This window comes from Rhea pennata, chromosome 10, assembly GCF_028389875.1.
Source record: "Rhea pennata isolate bPtePen1 chromosome 10, bPtePen1.pri, whole genome shotgun sequence".
In the NCBI taxonomy this organism is placed as follows: domain Eukaryota; kingdom Metazoa; phylum Chordata; class Aves; order Rheiformes; family Rheidae; genus Rhea; species Rhea pennata.
In genome coordinates, this window is record NC_084672.1 from 731710 (window position 1) to 749854 (window position 18145).

General features: G+C 56.6%; 2 protein-coding genes across 4 annotated transcripts in view; both read left to right on the forward strand.

Annotated features, from left to right (window-relative positions):
* The window catches only part of RASGRF1 (Ras protein specific guanine nucleotide releasing factor 1), a 30696-nt gene extending 23857 nt beyond the window's left edge, over nt 1-6839 (forward strand). For all 3 annotated transcript variants that reach the window (XM_062583712.1, XM_062583713.1, XM_062583714.1), the window contains 11 exons: nt 91-261; nt 359-465; nt 578-690; nt 1017-1077; nt 1233-1336; nt 1546-1630; nt 1928-2125; nt 3703-3782; nt 4673-4790; nt 4977-5045; nt 6737-6839. In XM_062583712.1, coding sequence (XP_062439696.1) covers nt 91-261; nt 359-465; nt 578-690; nt 1017-1077; nt 1233-1336; nt 1546-1630; nt 1928-2125; nt 3703-3782; nt 4673-4790; nt 4977-5045; nt 6737-6829 — 1199 coding nt within the window. In that variant the 3' untranslated portion in view covers nt 6830-6839. The remainder of the gene's footprint in view (nt 1-90; nt 262-358; nt 466-577; nt 691-1016; nt 1078-1232; nt 1337-1545; nt 1631-1927; nt 2126-3702; nt 3783-4672; nt 4791-4976; nt 5046-6736) is intronic.
* Nucleotides 6840-8437: 1598 nt separating this feature from the next.
* Nucleotides 8438-18049, forward strand: CTSH (cathepsin H). Its single transcript, XM_062584104.1, has 12 exons — nt 8438-8513; nt 8607-8638; nt 9250-9355; nt 9455-9525; nt 10239-10343; nt 10812-10898; nt 11805-11860; nt 13011-13092; nt 13184-13252; nt 14142-14248; nt 16194-16319; nt 17166-18049. The coding sequence occupies exons 1-12, from the start codon at nt 8441-8443 to the stop codon at nt 17239-17241; spliced, it is 990 nt and encodes a 329-aa protein (XP_062440088.1). The 5' UTR covers nt 8438-8440; the 3' UTR covers nt 17242-18049.
* Nucleotides 18050-18145: the final 96 nt, after the last annotated feature.

Below are 18145 nucleotides of genomic sequence, written 5' to 3' on the forward strand. Positions count from 1 at the left end.
TGCGAGGAGGAGCGGGGCCGTGCCGGGCGCCGTCGCGGTCCTCCGCACCGGCGTCGCAGGGTGCCGATGCCCCCTCTCCCCCTGCCCCAGATTTCTCCTTGTTTTCCTACAACAACGGCGTCGTCGTGACGTCCTGCCGGGAGCTCGACGGCAACCGCAGCGCCCTGTCGGCCGCCTCCGCCTTCGCCATCGCCACGGCCGGCGCCAACGAGGGCACCCCGGCCAAGGAGAAGTACCGGCGGATGTCCCTGGCCAGCGCGGGTGGGCCGAGCCCCGCGGCGCGGGGGCGGGCGGGCGGGCGCCCCGCGGGCTCTCGGGGCCGCCCGCAGCCGTGCCATGCGACCTGTGCCGATTGCAGGCTTTCCGGCCGAGCAGCGCAACGGGGACAAGGAGTTCGTGATCCGCAGGGCGGCCACCAACCGGGTGCTCAACGTGCTGCGGCACTGGGTCTCCAAGCACGCGCAGGTGCGCGGTGCCGCCGCGGCCCGGCCGAGCGCCGCGGCTCGCGCGCGGCCCCAGCCCCGGCCCCGGCCGAGCGCCGCCTCGCCGGAAAGTGTGAGCGCGCCTGTTTTGGCAGGACTTCGAGAGCAACGAGGAGCTGAAGTTCAGAGTGATCGGCTTCCTGGAGGAGGTCATCCACGATCCCGAGCTCCTCACCCAGGAGAGGAAAGCGGCGGCCAACATCATACGGTAAAGGGCTCCCGGCGCGGGCACGCTCGTGCCGGGCTCCCGGCCCCGTCCGGCTCTTGCCCAGGGTAAAAGCCGGCACCAAATCTCTCTGACGAGCTCAGGCAGTGGGTGCCGGCGCGGGGCTGCGCGCGCCCCTCGCCGCGGCGTCGGGGCAGAGCCTCCTGGCTGCGCGGCGGCGTGCCCGCTGCCCGCTCTGGCCCCGCTCTCGGCGGGTTCCCCCCTCGCTCGCTCCGGCCGCGGCTCCGCGGTGCCCGGCGCGCCTGCTCCGCGGCCGCGCGCCCCTCCTGCTCCCCCCGCCGCAGCAGCTCCGTCTCTCCCTGCCGCAGGACTCTGACGCAGGAGGATCCCGGAGACAACCAGATAACCCTGGAGGAGGTGGTGCAGCTGGTAAACGCCCTCGCCGCGCTCCGCCCCGCCGCGGCGCTCGTCGCGGTGGCCGCGGAGCTGCGGAGCTTTGTTTTTCTTGTATGAAACGTGAAAGAACGAAGAAACCTTGCCGAGCTCTCGCCTAACCCGCCCTGCGCGTTGCCGGTGTCCCTTAGGCTGAGGGCGTCAAAGCCGAACCTTTCGAAAGCCACTCGGCTCTGGAAATAGCAGAGCAGCTCACCTTGCTCGATCACCTGGTCTTTAAGAAGATCCCCTACGAGTAAGCGCAGCCCCCGTGAGCCCGGCGCCTTTCGTTGCCCGTGGCGGGCGCCCGGCCCGGCCCGGCCCCGGCCCCGGCCCCGGGGACGCCCTGCCGCCGCGCTGCCCTCCCGCAGCGTCCCGAGCCGGACGCGCCGTCCCGCCCGGCCAGAGCTGGGCGGCTGCCGGGCGGTCGGAAACAAGCGTCCGAGCGAACGCCGTGGCTTGCAGGGAGTTCTTCGGGCAAGGCTGGATGAAGCTGGAGAAGAACGAAAGGACCCCTTACATCATGAAAAACACGAAACACTTCAATGACGTGAGTACGGGCGCCGGCGGGGCCGGGGCGAGGGGCCGGGGCACCGTCAGCGCCACTGCTTGGGATTTGCCAGCGGTATTTCACACCCTCCTCTGCTGAATGTTTTAATGCTGCTTTCAGGAAATGCAAAGTGCCGGCAGATAGAGCTGGTGCAGATATACTTGCTCCTTCCTGGAGCTGGTGCAGTGAAGGGAAATTTTTAAAAGCTTATTTGAGGACGGAAGGTAGGTACTGGCTCCCGACGGTGTTCGCAGGAGCGCCCCTGCCACGGGGACAGTGACTGCTCTCTTCCCAAAGGTCAGTAACTTGATCGCATCTGAGATCCTGCGGAACGAGGAGATCAACGCCAGAGTGAGCGCCATAGAGAAGTGGGTGGCGGTGGCGGACATCTGCCGGTGCCTGCACAACTACAACGCGGTGCTGGAGATCACCTCCTCCCTGAACCGCAGCGCGATCTTCCGCCTGAAGAAAACGTGGCTCAAGGTCTCCAAGCAGGTAGGGGCGCGTGGGCTGGGCCGCCTAGCAGGAGGGCTGCACGGGCACGGCTTGAAAGGCCGTGTGAAAACGCATCCCACCCGGGCGCAGGGAGCCCACGCGGGGCCCCGAACACGGCGCATCCCACCGGGGCGCAGGGAGCCCACGCGGGACCCCGAACATGGCGCATCCCACCCGGGCGCAGGGAGCCCACGCGGGGCCCCGAACACGGCGCATCCCACCGGGGCGCAGGGAACCCACGTGGGGCCCCGAACACGGCGCATCCCACCCGGGCGCAGGGAACCCACGCGGGGCCCCGAACACGGCGCATCCCACCCGGGCGCAGGGAACCCACGCGGGGCCCCGAACACGGCGCATCCCACCCGGGCGCAGGGAGCCCACGCGGGGCCCCGAACACGGCGCATCCCACCGGGGCGCAGGGAGCCCACGCGGGGCCCCGAACACGGCGCATCCCACCGGGGCGCAGGGAGCCCACGCGGGGCCCCGAACACGGCACATCCCACCGGGGCGCAGGGAGCCCACGCGGGACCCCGAACATGGCGCATCCCACCGGGGCGCAGGGAGCCCACGCGGGGCCCCGAACACGGCGCATCCCCCGTGGGCGCAGGGAGCCCACGCGGGACCCCAAACACAGCACATCCCCCGTGGGCGCAGGGAACCCACGCGGGACCCCGAACACGGCACATCCCACCGGGGCGCAGGGAGCCCACGCGGGGCCCCAAACACGGCGCATCCCCCGTGGGCGCAGGGAGCCCACGCGGGACCCCAAACACAGCACATCCCCCGTGGGCGCAGGGAGCCCACGCGGGACCCTGAACACGGCACATCCCCCGTGGGCGCAGGGAGCCCACGCGGGGCCCCGAACACGGCGCATCCCCCGTGGGCGCAGGGAGCCCACGCGGGACCCCAAACACGGCGCATCCCACCGGGGCGCAGGGAGCCCACGCGGGACCCTGAACACGGCGCATCCCCCGTGGGCGCAGGGAGCCCACGTGGGACCCTGAACACAGCACATCCCCCGTGGGCGCAGGGAGCCCACGCGGGACCCTGAACACGGCACATCCCCCGTGGGCGCAGGGAGCCCACGCGGGGCCCCGAACACGGCGCATCTCCCGTGGGCGCAGGGAGCCCACGCGGGGCCCCGAACACGGCGCATCCCACCGGGGCGCAGGGAGCCCACGTGGGACCCTGAACACGGCACATCCCCCGTGGGCGCAGGGAGCCCACGCGGGACCCTGAACACGGCGCATCCCCCGTGGGCGCAGGGAGCCCACGCGGGACCCTGAACACGGCGCATCCCCCGTGGGCGCAGGGAGCCCACGCGGGGCCCCGGCGCACGAGGCTGCATTCGGAGGACTGGTCGGCTCTGCTCGTCCTGTGGCTTTTGCCGGAGCAGCGGCGATTCGGGGCGGAGCGGGCGAGGGCGGCGGCTGGGGCTGCCCCAGCCGAGGGAATCGCCGGGCCCGTCTGCGGCGGCGGCTCCGCAGGCTGCGCGCCGCTGCCTGGGAGAAGAGCCGGGACTGTCCCCGTCCCCCAGGGCCTGCTCCTAGTGACGCTCTGCTTTGGGTTTCTTGCAGACGAAGGCTCTGATCGATAAGCTGCAAAAGCTCGTGTCCTCAGAGGGCAGGTTTAAGAACCTGAGGGAAGCGCTGAAGAAGTAAGTGTGGGACGGCGGTCGCCCGCGGCGGCCGGGGCCGGGAAGGCAGGAACCCGGCGGGGGGCTGACGCCCGCGGCCAGGCCCCGGTCCCCAGGCGGCTGCGGCGGCCCGCGAGCCCTGGCGAGCTCAGAGCGAGGACTTTTCCTTCCTTCCTTCCATCCATCTATCCATCCTCCCTTCCTTCCATCCACTCATCCGTCTGCCCATGCTTCCTTCCTTCCATCCATCTATCCATCCTCCCTTCCTTCCATCCACTCATCCGTCTGCCCATGCTTCCTTCCTTCCATCCATCTATCCATCCTCCCTTCCTTCCATCCACTCATCCGTCTGCCCATGCTTCCTTCCTTCCATCCATCTATCCATCCTCCCTTCCTTCCATCCACTCATCCGTCTGCCCATGCTTCCTTCCTTCCATCCATCTATCCATCCTCCCTTCCTTCCATCCACTCATCCGTCTGCCCATGCTTCCTTCCTTCCATCCATCTATCCATCCTCCCTTCCTTCCATCCACTCATCCGTCTGCCCATGCTTCCTTCCTTCCATCCATCTATCCATCCTCCCTTCCTTCCATCCACTCATCCGTCTGCCCATGCTTCCTTCCTTCCATCCATCTATCCATCCTCCCTTCCTTCCATCCACTCATCCGTCTGCCCATGCTTCCTTCCTTCCATCCATCTATCCATCCTCCCTTCCTTCCATCCACTCATCCGTCTGCCCATGCTTCCTTCCTTCCATCCATCTATCCATCCTCCCTTCCTTCCATCCACTCATCCGTCTGCCCATGCTTCCTTCCTTCCATCCATCTATCCATCCTCCCTTCCTTCCATCCACTCATCCGTCTGTCCATCCTTCCTCCCTTCCTTCCTCTCATCCTGACGCGCTGATGAAGCTGCGACCCTCCTTGCGTCCCTTACCTGGGAATGTACCTGACCGACCTGGCGTTCATAGAGGAGGGGACGCCCAACTACACCGAGGACGGCCTGGTGAACTTCTCCAAGATGCGCATGGTGAGCTCGGCGGCTGCGCGGAGTGGCGCAGGGCTGGCTCTGCGCGGCGGCCCCGGACGTTTTCCTGGGTGGCCGCGCTCTGCCGTGGCTCAGAAGCGCGGCGAGGACTGAGCGGCCGTGCCGGGCACGAGGGCGTCGCGGCGGCGGCTGTACCGTGACGGGTGTCTCCGCTTGCTCTCCGGACAGATTTCGCACATCATAAGAGAGATCCGGCAGTTCCAGCAAACCTCCTACAAGATCGAGCACCAGGCCAAGGTAGGGCCCCCCGCCATCCTTCTCCTCCTCCTCCTCCTCCTCCTCGGTGCGGAGCCAGGCTCCCCGCTCCGGCGCCCCGCTGCAGCTCGGCCCCGAGTCCCGGCGGGAGGGACCCGGCGGCGCCTGTAGCCAGTCCGGCGTGGAAACGCCACCAGCGGCGGGCGCGGGGAGAGGCGGGGGCGACGGAGGCTCCCGCCTGCAAGGTGCCTCCGTGCCGAGCGGGAAGGGGCCGGCGGCCGCCGCAGCCTCCGCCCCGCCGCGCGCTGCTGAAGTCCCTGCCGCCTCCGCGGGCACTAGCGCTCGGCGCCCGCCGGAGCAGCCCGCCGCTCCGGGGAGCGCGCCGGAAAAGAGCCGATTCCAGCCGTAACGGGAGGAGCGGCGTGCCGCGGGGCACGGCTGCGGAGCCGCGCGTCCCTGGAAAGGCAGAGCCGCGCCAGGGCTCCCGAGGAGGCTCCGGAGCGCGCGGGGCAGAGGCCGGAGCCGCAGGTCGTGGCTGGAATCCGCTTTACCGAGCGTGGGGCGGCGGCCAGCCGGAACGCCGCAGCCCGGGGGCGGCCTCGTCCGCTCCGCTCCTCCTTGCGGACGGGCTGTCGAGCAGCGCAGGTCCCGTGCTGTGCTGTGCTGTGCTGTGCTGCTCCGTGCCGTGCCGCACTGTGCTGTACCGTGCCATGCCATGCCGTGCCACGCCGTACTGTACCATGCTGTGCCACACTGCACCACGCTGTGCCATGCCACGCCACGCCATGCTGCACCGTGCCGTGCCACGCCATGCCGTGCCACGCCACACTGTGCCATGCCGTACTGCACCATGCTGTGCCACACTGCACCACGCTGTGCCATGCCACGCCACACCATGCTGCACCGTGCCGTGCCATGCCATGCCGTGCCACGCCACACTGTGCCATGCCGTACTGCACCATGCTGTGCCACACTGCACCACGCTGTGCCATGCCACGCCACACCATGCTGCACCGTGCCGTGCCATGCCATGCCGTGCAGCCCCAACCTGCAGAGCAGAGAGCATGCCAGCTCCAGGACACTGGCTCCATGCCCGCCTCTCCCGTTTAGCCGGTCTCCTCTTCCCCCCGTTACTGCCACGCTGCTGGAAGTTGCTTTGGAAGCAGCTTAGAGGCTACGGGGAGGTGGCACGGGTCAGAAATAGATAAGACCTGGGGAGACTCTGGTGAGTGAGGGGCCGCGGCGCTTGTCTGGGAGGCGAAGGCTGCTGGCAGATGCTGCTGCTAGCGACCCGGACAGGCGTTTGGAACAAATCTCCCGGGAAGCGTTAGCTCCTGTCACTGCGGGCAGATTTCCCAGCCCCGCAGCGGCATTCCTGCAGGAAGAGGAACAGACGATCCCCACCGAAACGATAACTTAATCGTCAGGATTTTGTGTTCTCACAGGAGAGAACTCTGTGGATGGCAAAAACAGTGTCACAGAGGAAAACTAGGCGAGAAAAACAGAAGAGCAACTGAGCACAATGCAAAAACGTGCAATCTGTGGATGAGATAAGCACGTGCAACGTCTGTGTCCGTTGACAGGAACTGCAGGCGCTGCCCCACGGTTCAGCTCCAACTCCTCCTTACTGCCGGAGGCGGCGTCATTTCCTAATTTCAGCATTTCTCATTAGCTTCAAAGAGAAGCAAAGGTGAGTCCTAACCGTTACTGGTTTGACTCTGTAATTTTTCCAGGTGACACAGTATTTGTTGGACCAGTCGTCCGTGATGGATGAAGAAACTCTGTATGAAGCTTCCCTGCGAATAGAGCCCAAGCTGCCTTCCTGAGTCTGGACCAGTGGCCGTGGATGCTAGTGTACACACGCTATACCATACTGTATATATGTTTGTTCATGTTGGACGCCCTAGAGTGACTTCCAAGTATGTGTTTCTCCAGGAAAACCGAACCTCTCGTTACTAGACCACAGTAGAACCTGCATAGAGTTTCCTGCATCATTTAAGGTTTCATGCATAGACACTTTAGCTGGAGTCCCAGTTTCTTTAAAATGATGTTAATTTTGTCATTTGTTCTCACGGGGCGGGGGCTGGGGACAGCTGGCGTAGCAGGATTTACGCAAACCGCTCCGCGTCCCCGGCTGCGGCAAGCCGTGCGCCCCGCGGCATGCTCTCGCGCCCGCCGCAGCCAGCCGCGCGCGGGCCGGAGCAAGCGGATGACGACGCGTGTTCCCGCTCGACTGTAACATCGTGTGGAACAGCTTTTGCTCACAAGGATGATATCAACAGTTGTATCACTGGGCAAACTGTGTAGAGCAGTAGAACAGTATAAATTAAAGTCTACCCCGTTCTGTGAAGCCGCCCTCTCTTTCTCTGCCACCAAAGCCTGCCCCGGTAACCCCGCGTAGACCGGGTAAGGAAGGGCAGGGAAGCTCGCTGCGTGTGAACCGCACAGCTCTGTCTCTATTGCTGCCCAGAGTTCATTGTAAGTAGGGAAAATGAAAACGTATCTTTCACTATTTTAGCTGCATACTACTCATTACAAGCTTCTGTTGATATGCTCTAAATCTGTATACCTTGTGACCACTATCAGTAACATGATGTAGAATTAGAAAAACTGACCAAGTGTTTTTATTACATATACTGTAATCCTGTCTAACCACCTTCTAGCAGGAATATAGTAATGTAGTGCTTATTCTGTGAATATTACCATGTATTTTTTACATTGTACAGTATATAAACACAGTTTAACTTTAAAGTGGCAGGCATGCTCCACTATAACAAACAGAAAACTTTTGCTGTAAGCAATATCTTGTGGTATGAGAATTCTATTTCAAGCCCTAAAATATTTCAACTTACAGCTTGTTTGGAAAAATATTTCCATTTTTGTAAAAATATATGTTTCCTGATTACCTCTTGCTAATAAATCTATTCTATCTCAGGGTGAACGAGGACTTGTGACATTTTAATCAGCCTGACTTAAGCGATTTTAAGTGTCGGCTCTGCGGATGCTCTTATCCGCCGTGGCTCTTTGGGACAAACGCCGGCCCGAGCGCTCGCTCCTCTCGGGCTGCTCGTCCGGCCGTGCAGGGCTTCGGGGCAACGGGACCCCGGGTCTCCGCTCAGCGCAGAGCAAAACTTGGAGCGTTTCCAGCTGCAGGTGCAACAGCGGGGCCGCGACTTGCGGGGGGGCGGGAGAGGCGCTTTCGACCAACCCCGGCTCCCGAAAGGAGCTTTCCGGCACGCTTTCGATACGTTTGCAGGGGGGCTCTTTGCTCGGGGCAGCGTCCGCTCCCGCGGGGCCGGGCCGGGCCGGGCCGGGGCGCGCAGGGTTCAGCGGCGCCGCAGGGCCGGTCTTCTCCGCCTCCGGCGCCGCCCTGCCGCCGCTCCGCCCCGGCTCGGCGCTGCGCGGCACGGCTCGGCTCGGCTCGGCCCGGCTCGGCCATGCGCTGGGCCCTGCTGCTGGCCGCGGCCGCGCTGCTGGCGCCCGCCGCCGCCGCGGCGCCCGCCGCGCGAGGTAAGGGGCACCGGGAGGGGGCCGTGGCCCGGCCCGGCTCGGCTCGGCCCGGGCCGGGGCCGCCGCTGACATCCCTCCCCTCTCTCCCCGCAGAGGAGCTGCTCTTCCAGGCCTGGATGGTGCAGGTAAAGCGCGGGGCCGGGCCGGGGCGGCGGGGCTGCGGCCCGGCCGTCCCCGTGGAGCCCCGGGGGGGCGGCGGAGCGGCCCGCGGCTCCGGCGGGGCTGGTGCCCGCTTGGACACGGGGCTCTCGGCTGGGCGCCGGGATCGACACAGGAAACGTTTCAGCGGGAAGGAAACTGTCAGCGAGAGGGTTCGCGGCGGGCGGCGGCCGGAGCGCCCGAGCAGCCCGCTGCCGACGGCGGGGGCAGCGCCGGCCGCGGCCCCCGGGAGCAGAGCGCGGAGTGCCCGGCCCCGCAGCAGCGGGGCTCGGGCCGGGGCCAGGGCGCTTCCCCTCCGCTCTGCCGAGCGCACGGCCGGGGGTTGCGTCCGCCTTGGGCAGTTAGGCAGAGTCGGGGCCGGGAAGAGCCGCTGCCCCGGCTCGGGGAGGCGGCTCCTGTGGGGGCCCCGGGGCGGGAGGCTGATGGGGTTAAACTGTGGCCTGGGGTTTTCTCTGAACTGCTTTGAGGGGTTCCCCCCCCCCAGGAAAGTGCAGTCGAGTTTCAGCATGAGGCAGCAGTTGATGCATTTTCACTTCTGTTTTGTCACTGTCTTTCACTCTTGTGTCTGTGTTACTAGAATAACAAGAAGTACGGTTTGGAGGAGTATTACCACAGGCTGCAGATCTTTGTCAACAATAAAAGGCAAATCGATAAGCACAATGCTGGGAATCACACGTTTGAAAGTAGGAACTAACATTTTTTTTAATTTGCCAGTCTGATCTTTTGGTTTTGTTTTGACTCAGTTCCTCAGTGAATTAAACATTTTATTTCTCCTTTTTTAGTGGGTCTGAACCAATTTTCAGATATGACGTTCACAGAATTTAAAAAAATGTATCTGTGGAGTGAACCGCAGGTAAATCATTGTCTGAATCCCTCGTGAGCACTGCTGACTCCGCGTGCGTGTCGAGGGCAGGGAGGCCGTGTGTCCGACGGGACTTTAGACCCCGTGCTACCAGCCTGGCGGGCAGGCGGGCACCGTGTAGCATTCTGTGCCGTGCAGGTCGCACACGTAGGATGGCATCTGATTGCTCCTGCCTTGCCTTAAACACCCTGTCCTAAGCCAGAGCGCGGCGGTGGCCGTGCTGGGGCAGACAGGCTCCATCGGGGAAGCGCCCTGTCCCTCCCTGGCCGTGGCTGTAGTGAACGCATGGGGGAGAGTAAGAGGGAGGTGAGTTCCCTCCCGGCGCCATGGCTTTCAGGCTTTCAGCCATCCCTGGCTCTTCACTGTGGCTCTGGCATCTGCTTTTAGTTTTGCAGGTTTGTCTATGTTTTTATAGCTAGACCTACAGTCTGATCCTGACTGCCCTGGGTTTTAGGATTGCATTGAGCAACTCCAGCCTCTGCGCACTTTAATGTGGGTTGTTAATGCTCCTGCCAGGGTTGGGTCCACATCTGCAAAGCCAGCAGCTTTGCAGACCTGCTCTAGCGACTGGTTTGCGGCCACCCGGGGCCGCACACGTGGTGCTGGCGCAGCGCTGCCTCCGCCCCGGGCAGAGCGGTCGTCTGCTGGCTCCCTTCTCCCTGGCCTGCGGGGCTGCTTATCGCAACCCTCCTGCTGGCTTGCAGAACTGCTCAGCCACGAAGGGGAACTTCCTGCGCAGCTCTGGGCCGTATCCTGACTCTATTGACTGGAGGAAGAAGGGAAATTACGTGACTCCTGTGAAAAACCAGGTAAGGCACTTGTCTCATCTGCAGTGCACCACGAGCCACTGCCTGGCCTCGGCTGGTTGCTGGATCCTGGCAGGGTGGGAGAGGGTAACGCTCTGAGGGCACGGTGCTGAGTGCCAAGGGATGAGCCATGCCCAGGCTTGGCTGGGTGCTGAGGAGGAAGCGCACGGGGGTCTGCATGCCCACAGAGCAAGCAGGACCTCCCCGGGGAGCCTCTCCGTGGCGCAGGTTCAGCGCTGAGCTCGGGGGAAAGCGGGTGCCCAAGAGGCTGGAGGGGGCTGAGGGGGCCTGTGGGTTCTCCGTGCTCCTGGGCAGGGGGCTGAGCAGAGGATGCAGCTGAGGTGCACTAGAGGCCGGCCACCGCCGGCTCGGGGGGCTGTGCACCGCGCTGCCACGGCCGGGGGTGTTGGAGGCGGCTCGCGGCGCTCCGCTGCGCGCTGTGCGCTACTTCCTCTCTGAATCTCAACTCAGGGCCCCTGTGGGAGCTGCTGGACCTTTTCTACCACGGGGTGTCTGGAGTCTGCAATTGCTATAGCAACGGGAAAACTCTTGTCTCTGGTAAGAGCTTTTGCCTCGCTGCGCGGTGCTGGCAAACCCTGCCTGCCTGCAGGCGACGTGCTGGGGCTGGCCGCAGGCTGCCGCGCGGGCAGCCCCGGGGCTCGTGCCGGGAGCCTGGCCGTCCAGCTGCGGCCCTGCACGTGTGGCTGCGCTCGCCACGGCTGGCCCTGAAACTTGCGGCTCCTCGTAAACTGAGCAAAGCTGCTGTGCAAGCACGGAGTCTCCGTGTCTCTCAGGGTGCGTCTGTCCCCATCTGCTCTCAGGGGTCTGAGCGCCTTGTTGCCCTGTGCTTGGGCAGAGCCTTTCTCAGAGATGGAGGCAGCAGGGGCTGAGCGTCATGGGCTGACAAATCCCTGCTGCTGCAAGCAGGCGTTGTGACTTGGAGCCCTCTCTGTTGCTGCCACCCAGCACGTAAACAGCCTCTAGGAACTCCTTGCTGCAAAACAAATTCCTAAAAATAAAATGTTGTGATACTCTTTACTTAGAGACTTTCACAATGATTTATATTCTTGAAGAACCAGAAAGGGAGTGGCCATTTATATGACATGCCAGAATATCTGAGGTTTGGGTATAAATGTTAAACTTGACCTTTTGAAAGGGATCTCACCCGTTTGTGTGAGTGTGAGGCAACCTCCAACCAAACTTGGAAGGAATGCATCTTTCAGCCAACGCGTGCTGTAATTGCCTACTCCAGGTTCATGGTATCGTCCTTTGATACCTTTCCTTGGGGAGGAGCAGTATAGGTCTGTCCAGTCTCATGATTCATAATTGCACAAGGTGAATGACCATTTGTACGGACAAAACCAGCACCCAGTGTTGTGTTGCCTGCCATGCATGTTGAATTCTGTCTCTTGTATTCGGAATGCAGTTGTTTGAATATATACTGACTGAAAAACTTCTTTGTAGGCGGAACAGCAATTAGTTGATTGTGCTCAGGCTTTTAACAACCATGGCTGCAGTGGGTAAGTATTCTAAAGTAGTAAAGTCTAGAAATAAGAATAGCGTAAGCTCCATGATTGACAGCCTTTCTCAAGATCTAGTACTAAGATCCTTCCAGGTCTTAGAATGTTTTTTTGTTTTGTTTCTCTCAGCTGAGAAGTGTCAGGGAAAACATTTTTTTTTAATTTTGTTTTGTTGTGTTTGCTTGTTTTGATTTCACCCTCCTAGAGGTTAAAATGTTTCACTAAATCTAAAATATTTCCTAGCCCTTATTGTTCCTTTTGTTTATTACATTTTTTTCCTGATACTCATTTTGTTACAATATCTTCAGATATTACAGTCATGGGTATCTACACAGCTAGTTTTTAATACTCTGAAGAAGAGCAAGAAAAGTTCTATCAATTGCTCTACTTATGGGTCATGCACATCTTGTGGTGCTTTAAGAAACCCACAGAAACCTCTGCTTCCTCTTTGGTAAATTCCTACTGTCATTGCTAAAAGAAGAGGAGATAGAGCTTTCTGAAATCTTCTGTCTTCTGTAAGATAAGTGGTCCATGAGGAATGCTCAGAGAGCCATGCAAACCTATTCTTGGTGGGGTTTTTTTTTTGTTTTTGTTTTTTGTTTTTTTTTTTTTTTTAAGAGACTCCTCACTTTCTCAGTCTTGTCCTTGTGAATGCATCCTCATCATGCTTCCCTTCTATTGCCTCTGCAAGATCCACTCCATGGAGATGGCAGAGGAGGGGAGCAGCTTCTTGCTGAAGATTGTCAGTCTGTTGTCATCCCCCTACTAGGTAGCCAGGGACCCTGGCTGTAGCATCCAGTCTGCAGGGCGGGCACAGATTACAAGAAAAGGTTTTCTGCCTTCTTTAGGCTTCTGCATTGGTGTTTGCCCCTGGGGACTAGACTCCCCTGCAGAATGAGAGACTCCCATGCCCGTGTAGGACCATACCAAACAGGGTGATGGATTAGGCCAGAAGGTCCCAGGTAGGAAGACAGTGAGGGAACAGACTGGAATTCATGCTTTTAGGGGGTTAGAATACACAGCCCATCCTTCCCCTTCTTCCCACTTCAGTGGGAGGGGAAGGGAGACCGCAATAGTTGTGGGTTTGCTCTACAGCAGCTGCTGTGTTACTGTCCTAATTCATCTACATTCTGGCTGTGTTGTTTTGCAGGGGCCTGCCAAGCCAAGCGTTTGAATACATACTGTATAACAAAGGGCTCATGGGGGAGGACACCTACCCATACCGGGCTGAGGTATTCTCACCAGCACAGCTCAGTCATATTTCTACATCAGCTGAACAGGGTCCAAGGCAGGCTCTTAACGCCCTCCTTTGTGTTTGCGCAGAATGGCACGTGCAAGTTCCAGCCGGACAAGGCTATCGCTTTTGTCAAAGATGTTGTCAATATCACGGAGGTAAGTCCCGGCCGGTTAAACCTCCAAACTTCCAGGGTGTTAACACTGTGCCAGGCTTGAGCTTGGGTGTGCTCAGAGGCCCCTCACTAACTTACTGTTTGCCTGTGTTTTCAAGTTACCTGTGATATGCATGGATTGCTCTTGCTGCTGGCATCTCTCATGCCAGGGTTCAGCTCTGTATATCCATGCTAAGCATCAGAGCAGCAATGCTGAAGACTGCTTAGGTGGTCTCACTGCACAGCTCTTCTCAGCCAAGAGCAGCTCCGTTTTGCTGTTTGGAAGAGCTCTTGTGCTGCCAGAGGGTGGGCTAGGCCAGCAGGTGGGGAAGGCTGTACCTGTGGTTTTGTCCCTGAGTCACAAGGGTGTCTGCTCCCACCTTTCTGCAGCATGATGCTCCCACGCTAGGTTTGCACCGAGCTCTGCCAAACTTAGAGGGCACCCATAAAGCACACAACCATCTCAGTGCCTCCAAGGACATATCTGCACGGCGCAGCGCAGGACAGTGTAGTGATGCTGGCTAGCTCTCAAAGCTGTTCTCACCTGGTTTATATTGCTTGGCAGGACCGCTTTGCATTCCTGACTGCACTGGTCAGGGCTAGCTTGCTTCTTTTGCCTTAGGTACTCAGAGTGCTGCTGCTTCTTTCTGAAGGTGGCACCAACAAAGTGCTGTGGTCAAAATACAGGCCCTATGGCCTTTGCTGCCAGCTTTCTCCAGACCTTAAAAAATTCTTGGCTCTTGTCCTTCAATACTTGTGAGATGCACCTGAGTCCTTGCAAGCAGAAGGCCAGGATTGGCCACCCCATCTGTGCTCTGACTGCTGGTCTGGGGGTTCCTGGCAGGTCGCAGTGTGATTGGGAGTTAAATGACACTGGAATCCTCTTCCTGCAGTATGATGAGGCTGGCATGGTCGAAGCAGTGGGGAAGCACAACCCAGTGAGCTTTGCATTTGAGGTGACGAGTGACTTCATGCACTACAGAAAAGGAGTCTATTCAAAGTGAGTGTTTCTGAACCTGGGAGATGGGATAAAGTGTAGGCCTGGAATCACTGGCATCTCTATTTCTCCTTGTGTGGATTTTCTTTGTGGCACTGGACACAGGGACTCAACCATACTCTACTATTTCCTTTTAAATAGAAAATAGAAAATAAAAGTAAATAGGGCTTTAAAATACTGATTTCCCAGGGAGATGAGAAGGCAGCACAGGGAAGAGAGTACATTGTATTTGCAAGCAGTTTAATGCTAGGAGCCAGTCCAAACTCAAGACCAGACTGTGTGTGTGCAACTGCCAGAGGGTGGTTCTGGAAGCTCAGCACATCGGTATTACGAGCTTCGGAGAACCTTCTGCAGCCCTGTAGCAAAGCTGTGGGAAACTTACCCCTGTGCTTATGTACGCATCTGTATTTGCGAACTACGAGTGGGTCAGTGGCAGGGTTCATCAGGTCAGCCCAGGGGTTGCAGCTAACATGTCTACTTTACTTAGGGAAGACTAGATAAATTAAGTTTTACATGGGACCCATGCAGCTCTTCTCATGTTAAACCCAGACAGGGTGTGTTTGAGCTGCATAGCTGCATTCATGCTGCATTGCCCCTGAGCTTGTATGCTCGCAGAACGCGCAGAAGGCAGGTCTGTGGGTACATCATGCAAATCCTGTAGGTGCTTACCTGCTTTTGTGCATCCAGACCTGTAAGTAAAGCAGCAGAGGTGAAAAATTTGTTTGCGACGTGAAGTGACCTAGTAGGAAAATGTCTCCAGTGTTGTGTCAGTTCTATAGCCAAGGCAAAAAGCTACTTAAAAGGCTGATTAGGACATTTTGGAAAGACTTTGGAAATGACTGTGACCGGATAGATTAATTTCTATTAGGCAAGAACAGGGAAAAATGCATGTTTGGGGAGAACCAGAAAAATACTTTAGAGTAATGAATCCTCAGTCACGTAGAACTGCAGGGAGAATTAAACTAAGCATCTAAGCATGAGTGATCTGCCCCAGGGAGCTGCAAGGAAAAGAGTAGGCAGCACTGTGAATTCAAGTGGCTTTCCTGTTGCAATAAACAAAATAATCTCAAAGTTTACTGCCAGCAACAGGCAGCTGCAGGAGATGATCAAGGTATTTTGTAATAGGATTCCAGTTTGAGGAACAACATCAAGTGAAGGTATCACGTAGATTTATTGTCAAATATGGATTTAGAGTAAAAGTACATAAAATAATTAGTGCTCAGCCTATGTTCCACAGGCCAACTATTAACAGATTCAAGAAAAATAAATGTCTTGTATGGATTATTGATCTTTATAGTGATCTGCAAACTGAAAATGTTTGAGAACAGCTGATCTAGAGATGGAAGCTTGTACCCTGGAAGCTTTACATCAGACAAAAGCTTTCATCAAGTGAAATTTTTAAAAGGCAGAAATTCAAGGAAATACAAGGAAATGTGTCTCTGGACTCAAGAACTTGCTGTTCAGTATGTCAGATACCAAGAACATAACATGGTTAAAACTTTATTGAACATTCTTGTGGATAACAAACGAAACCAAAGTTGCAGTTGGACCATGAAATTTGGGGCAGAATAAGCCATTATTGGATGCAATAAGAGCTTTTGTTTTTCACTGCAAAAATTTTCTCTACCCATTTTTTTTTCATTGTAACTTGTGTTTGATAATATTGGTATTAATTCAGAACAAAAGACCTGACTGGGTGTGCAGATCAAATGTCTTTATAGCCCAATGCCCTGACTTCAGATACAGCCAATAATTATTTTTTAGTGAGAAAACAGAGCAGTGGATGTTTTTCTTGGCATCTCTCTCTAGTTTCCACAATTAGAAGTTAACATTATACATTAGTTTTTTACATAATTGGAGTGCAGTCAGGAACGCTGGCTAATCCATGATTAATTATAGGCTGGTTTTTCCCATAATAATTCTGCACTATTTTTCCTCTTGTTTGCAGCTCAAGATGCAAGCACACTCCCGACAAGGTGAACCATGCTGTCCTAGCTGTGGGGTATGGAGAAGAAAATGGGACTCCTTACTGGATTGTTAAGAACTCCTGGGGCCCACTATGGGGCATGGATGGGTAAGCAGACCCCCAACTCTACTGGATGCATCATGGTCCATCTGTATCTAGTAAAGAAATAATCTGTCATATGCATCAGTCTCCCGATCAGCCACCTTCATCAGTCTCCTTTTATTCTCAAGCTGAAATTTGGCAGTGCTGTTTTAGAGGCCAGTGAGATTACCTGAGCCTTGGCAGTGAGCGACAAAGCTCTAAAAACTGCTCCAAGTGTGACTGGTTAGATCAGAACCATGGAGCAATACATCTGCTAACGTTACCACAGATGTGGCCTGCAAGTGCAGAGCTGCTGTATATTTGATTCACCTGGCTGTCAGGGAACTGGCACAATAGAGCCAGTGCCACTTCTGTGGGTTAGAAGAACAGAGGAAAAGAAGCATGTGCCAGCGGAGAGTTTTCACACCAGCTATCCAGGAGCTTGCATATTTCCAGCTGTAAGTGAAATTTTATAGAGCTGGGTACTAACTTTGGTAGCTTTGGATCTAAAGGGGACAGGGAATGGCATTTCCTGGTTAAGTAATTTATAAATGAGATCACTGCACTTAGTAATTCTGTATTTGTTCCTTGCACTGGCATGAGAAAAGAATTTACGTTTATATACATAATGACAGCAGTTGCCTTATAGAATCATAGAATGGAAAGGTTGGAAGGGACCTCTGGAAATCATCTAGTCCAACCCTCAGCATAGCCCATACAGGGATTGAACCTGCGACCTTGGCATTAGCAGCACCACGCTCTAACCAACTGAGCTTATGCCTGTGTCAGTTGTACTATTCTGCTGAAGAATGAGCAAGGAACGTTCACTCATACATGTTTGCTTTTTCTTTCTTTTTTTTTTTTTTTCTTAAGGTACTTCCTTATTGAACGTGGCAAGAATATGTGTGGTCTGGCCGCTTGTGCATCTTATCCAATTCCTCAGGTGTAAGAGGGGAGCGCAGGCTGGTGAAGGCAGCCACTGAAACGTGAACAACTCATTGTATAGGAATTTCTAAATGCTAAAATAAACAATCTGAAGAAAAACAAAGAACAAAATCAGTTGAAATTTGTTCCATGCAGGTAGATTCCTCTGCTTGCACAAAGCTTCTTACAGCAGGTAGATCTATGCCGTCTTCCGTATTCCCCAGCCCAAAGCAAGCATGCAAGCCTGAACGGACCTTCCAGGTCTGAGAGCCAGAAGCTCCTGTCTTCTCATCCCAGTGCAATGCCCTTATTGTGTACCTGGCTCTCTCTGCACTAACACAGGGCACGAACCATCTACTGAGATAGGATGTTGTTGAGGGGAGGGTGGCCGATTAGATCAGAGAGCACTTTGAACATGCAAAGGCCAAGCAGTTGTTATCAGACAAATTTTGCCAGTCCAGTTTTGAGACGCTGTGGCAACATTTACCCCATTTCTAAGGTGACTGTTCCTGCTCACCAGACCTAACTTAAGGGGATTTTTCTAATTTCTTCGAAGGCAATTTTTCTTTTCAATTCAGAAAGTGATGTGATTAAGTTTTAATCTATTTTCATTGAATATTTTAGTATTTTTGTAAAGAATTTGGTTGTATTAATGAAAATACTGAAGAAAGGGGTGATTTTTCTTTTAGGAATCAAGGCATGAGCTATAAGTTTAAAAGCATGCAGTTTTGAGAGAAGCCCTGACACCAGTAGGGGGCATTTCTGTTAAATATTATTTCATGTTAAAGTATTGCTACTGACTTATTACAGTGTACTATCGGAGAAAATAAAAACGACTTGTCGCTTGTGCTACAGCTTTCTTTCCTCTCCCTCCCTCCCTCCCGCCTTACAGAGGTGTTAACCAGTTATACTATGAAGCGCAGGGGAGG